Source organism: Bos grunniens, chromosome 28, assembly GCF_055505025.1.
Source record: "Bos grunniens cultivar Pamir isolate PY7600 chromosome 28, Bosgru_T2T1.0, whole genome shotgun sequence".
Taxonomy (NCBI): domain Eukaryota; kingdom Metazoa; phylum Chordata; class Mammalia; order Artiodactyla; family Bovidae; genus Bos; species Bos grunniens.
The window spans coordinates 44,926,685-44,930,793 of NC_141192.1; the positions used below are offsets into that span (position 1 = coordinate 44,926,685).

General features: G+C 64.7%; 1 protein-coding gene across 1 annotated transcript; it reads left to right on the top strand.

Annotated features, from left to right (window-relative positions):
- Nucleotides 1-969: 969 nt before the first annotated feature.
- On the top strand, nt 970-3,729 carry ACTA1 (actin alpha 1, skeletal muscle). The gene is made up of 7 exons (XM_086381672.1): nt 970-1,061; nt 1,845-1,985; nt 2,091-2,415; nt 2,519-2,680; nt 2,782-2,973; nt 3,069-3,250; nt 3,337-3,729. Exons 2-7 carry the CDS (start codon nt 1,857-1,859, stop codon nt 3,478-3,480), a joined length of 1,134 nt encoding a protein of 377 aa, XP_086237798.1. The 5' UTR covers nt 970-1,061; nt 1,845-1,856; the 3' UTR covers nt 3,481-3,729.
- Nucleotides 3,730-4,109: the final 380 nt, after the last annotated feature.

Consider the following 4,109-nt stretch of genomic DNA (forward strand, 5'->3'; position numbering starts at 1 on the left):
CTAGGGCTATGACACTTGCCTTTCCTCCCCAGGACTGGGAAGTCGGTGAGCCCCGCCAAGGATGCGGGAGTAGGGTGCTCAGCTCGGCCTGCCATACTCCAGAGCCGGCCAGTTAGTCACTCAACTTCACTCCCTTCATGAGCTCCCGAGCCCACAACACGTCCCCGAGACGGGCAGCTCTGGGTGTCCTGGCTCAGTGCCAGAGGCTGCGAGAGCCGCTGCGGGGCCTGTGCCGGGAGCCCAGCGCCTCCTCCCCGGACTCTCCACAGTTGTCCTCGCGACAGCTGCGCGCCCGCCGGCCGCCGGTGACCCTCTCCGGTGGGGGTGGGGGCCGACGGTGTCAGCCCTCTGGATTGGGGAGCTCGGGGCTGGGGGTGAGACCGAGTTCGCTGGGAGTCTGGGGGGAGGGATCGCCTGCCTCCCTGCCCGGGACTCCGGGAGTGACTCCATCTCCGGTCCTCTTGGCCCCGCCACCAGGATATAGAGTCCTCCTCGGTGGAGTCACACTTAAGGAGTTGGAGGTGGGGGGTAGGGGTAAAGAACCCGAAGAAGAGGTGAAATGTGGGCGCACCTTCCCGAGGCTCGGAGAACACCGAATGGCCGGGGGCGGGGCGGCTGCGGACAGGTGCAGCCCGGGCGCAGGCTCACTGGCGCACCCCGAACACTCGGTGACCCTCGCCGCACCCCAGCCCCTCCGCCAGGCAACTGGGCGGGGTCGGGAGGGGCCGACCAGCGGGCAGACACTCCATATACGGCCCGGCCCGCGTTACCTGGGCTCAGGCCAGGCCTCTCCTTCTTTGGTCAGCGCAGGGGACCCGGGCGGGGACCCAGGCCTTGAACTGGTCGGGGGAGGGGGCTCTAGTGCCCAACACCCAAATATGGCTCGAGAAGGGGAGCGACATTCCTGCGGGGCGGCGCGAGGGGAGCGCCCGAGGGCTATATAAAACCTGAGCAGGGGGACGAGCGGCCACCGCAGCGGACAGCGCCGAGAGAAGTCTCGCTTCCTTCCCACGGTGACCGGGACCGGAGCCGGAGAGCCGCAGGTGTAGCCACCCGCCCAGGTAGGCAGGGGCGGGGTGGGGACAGAAGGACGTGTCCCACTGCGGCAGCCTGGAGAACTCCAGGTAGAGCGCGGCCACTCACTGCATCAGCCCCAGCCCCGCGTCCTGTGAGCCGCGCCTCTGGCCCCAGAGTCACGTGTGCTTTAAAGAAGAGACAGGAAGCCGGGTCCTTTGGAAAGATCTCCAAATTTATTCCCAGCCCTTTGGGGCAGCTCTCCTTGACACTTCGTGCGTGCCGAGGTAGATGAAAGGTTTTGCTTTAGTCCTCCCCAGGGCAGTTCCTTCCCAACAGAACCAAAGGACAGTAGAAGGGACAATTTCCCCTGGCTCGCCATCAGTTCCAAGGGCGCTTCGGCTGTGAGTCTGAAGTGCCATGGAGGTCCAAAATAAGCCATTCGTGTCCTGGTGGAGTGCCCAAGCCCTTTCCACGGCGTCTCCTTCCACCCTCACAGTGGCCCAGAAATCAGGGTTCGCGGACCTTGACCCCCATGCGATGCCAGGGAGGGCGGAGAGGGCGGTGCCTGCAGCGAAGGCAGAGAACTCTCGGGTCCGTGTGTCCTGAGTTCCCAGATGGAGAAACGCTCTCTGTGGTCTCCTCGCAGTAGAGCTCGCAGCAGCGAAGCTCCGCCCGCGCGGCTTTGATTGCTTCCCCCGCAGGATGGCGCCGGGCTGCGGGCTGGAGGCTGGAGGTGTCCATAGGTCCCCGGGGAGGGAGGGCGCTCCAGCCACCGGGGCCTCTTGCCTGAAACACTGAGCGTCTCCATGGCATTCCTGTCCTTGCAGAAACCAGATACCATGTGTGACGAAGACGAGACCACCGCCCTCGTGTGCGACAATGGCTCTGGCCTGGTGAAAGCCGGCTTCGCCGGCGACGACGCCCCTAGGGCCGTGTTCCCGTCCATCGTGGGCCGCCCTCGTCACCAGGTCAGGCTGCCAGTTCCCGGAGGGAGCCGGGCCGGGTCCCTACGCGGCCTAGCCCCGCTCCACTGGGAACCTCGGTAATGAGAGCTTGGTATATCCGCTCCGCAGGGCGTCATGGTGGGCATGGGGCAGAAAGATTCCTACGTGGGCGACGAGGCGCAGAGCAAGAGGGGTATCCTGACTCTCAAGTACCCCATTGAGCACGGCATCATCACCAACTGGGACGACATGGAGAAGATCTGGCACCACACCTTCTACAACGAGCTCCGCGTGGCCCCCGAGGAGCACCCCACCCTGCTCACCGAGGCCCCCCTCAACCCCAAGGCTAACCGCGAGAAGATGACCCAGATCATGTTTGAGACCTTCAACGTTCCGGCCATGTACGTGGCCATCCAGGCCGTGCTGTCCCTCTACGCCTCCGGCCGTACCACCGGTGAGAGCCCAGAAGCCCCCGCCCCCTCTTCCGGAGAGCCTTGCCCCTTCCCCGAGCGCCTAGCAGAGCCCAGCCGCTCATCCCCGACCCTACCCTCGCGCAGGTATTGTGCTCGACTCCGGCGACGGCGTCACCCACAATGTGCCCATCTATGAGGGCTACGCGCTGCCGCACGCCATCATGCGTCTGGACCTGGCTGGCCGCGATCTCACCGACTACCTGATGAAGATCCTCACCGAGCGTGGCTACTCCTTCGTGACCACAGGTGCGCGGCGCCCCGGGCTCCCCAGGCGGGCGGGCCGGCAGACTGTGCGCTGTCCCCGGGACCCCGCGCTGAGGGCTCCTCTCCCGCCCCGCTCCCCGCAGCCGAGCGCGAGATCGTGCGCGACATCAAAGAGAAGCTGTGCTACGTGGCCTTGGACTTTGAGAACGAAATGGCCACCGCCGCCTCCTCCTCCTCCCTGGAGAAGAGCTACGAGTTGCCCGACGGTCAGGTCATCACCATCGGCAACGAGCGCTTCCGCTGCCCGGAGACGCTCTTCCAGCCCTCGTTCATCGGTGAGCCCCGGGCACCCGCCATCCGGCCCGTGCCAGCCCCGCGGGCCCCCCGGGCCTCCCGCCCTCTGTCTCACGCTCCCCTCCGTGGCCCCCAGGCATGGAATCGGCGGGCATCCATGAGACCACCTACAACAGCATCATGAAGTGCGACATCGACATCAGGAAGGACCTGTACGCCAACAACGTCATGTCTGGGGGCACCACCATGTACCCGGGCATCGCCGACCGCATGCAGAAGGAGATCACCGCCCTGGCCCCCAGCACCATGAAGATCAAGGTGGGTGGCGCCCTCCCCCAAGCCCCTTCCTGTGAGGGGCTCCCCGGCCGCGACCGCGCACCTGACAGGTCCCTACTGTCTTACAGATCATCGCCCCACCTGAGCGCAAGTATTCCGTGTGGATCGGTGGCTCCATCCTGGCTTCGCTGTCCACCTTCCAGCAGATGTGGATCACCAAGCAGGAGTACGACGAGGCCGGCCCCTCCATCGTCCACCGCAAATGCTTCTAGACGCCTCTCCGACAGCCGCGACTTCTCCCCAGGACGACGAATCTGCTCGCGGCGCAGGCGGCTGACCTCGAGCCACCGCGCAGCAGCTGCTCTCCAACCATCAGCGTTGCCGCTGCAGCAAACTGACACACTGTTTATAATGTGTACATACATTGTTTACCTCATTTTGTTATTTTTAAAACGAAGCCCTGTGGAAGGAAATGGAAAACTTGAAGCATTAAACTCAGCCGTTCTGTTTTGCTGCGTAAAGTTGTCTGCTGTGTTTCTTTGCGGGGGCGGGGAGCTGTGGGGATAGGGGAGTAAAAGGGACTCCGTCTTCCTCCGTCACTTTTCACAATACTCTAAATGAGTGCAGGCCTTACAAGGCCGTGAGTTAGGTCTTCCGCAGCTCACGGCCCTCGCCTCTGGCTCAGATCTATTCCTCAGACTGGCACCTGCGCCGTGGCCCGACTTGACCTCTGGCGTGTCCCCTGTGCAGGGCTATCTGCCGGAGGCGCCGGGGCGGCGCTCGGGTGGCCAGGGCGCGCCTCAGGCAGGGCGCTGACCGTGGTGCTGGCCTGGGGTCCCGAGAGCAAAGCGCGCTCCCGCTCCACCCGCGGGGGCGTGGCCTTACTGAAGCCCGGTTCCCT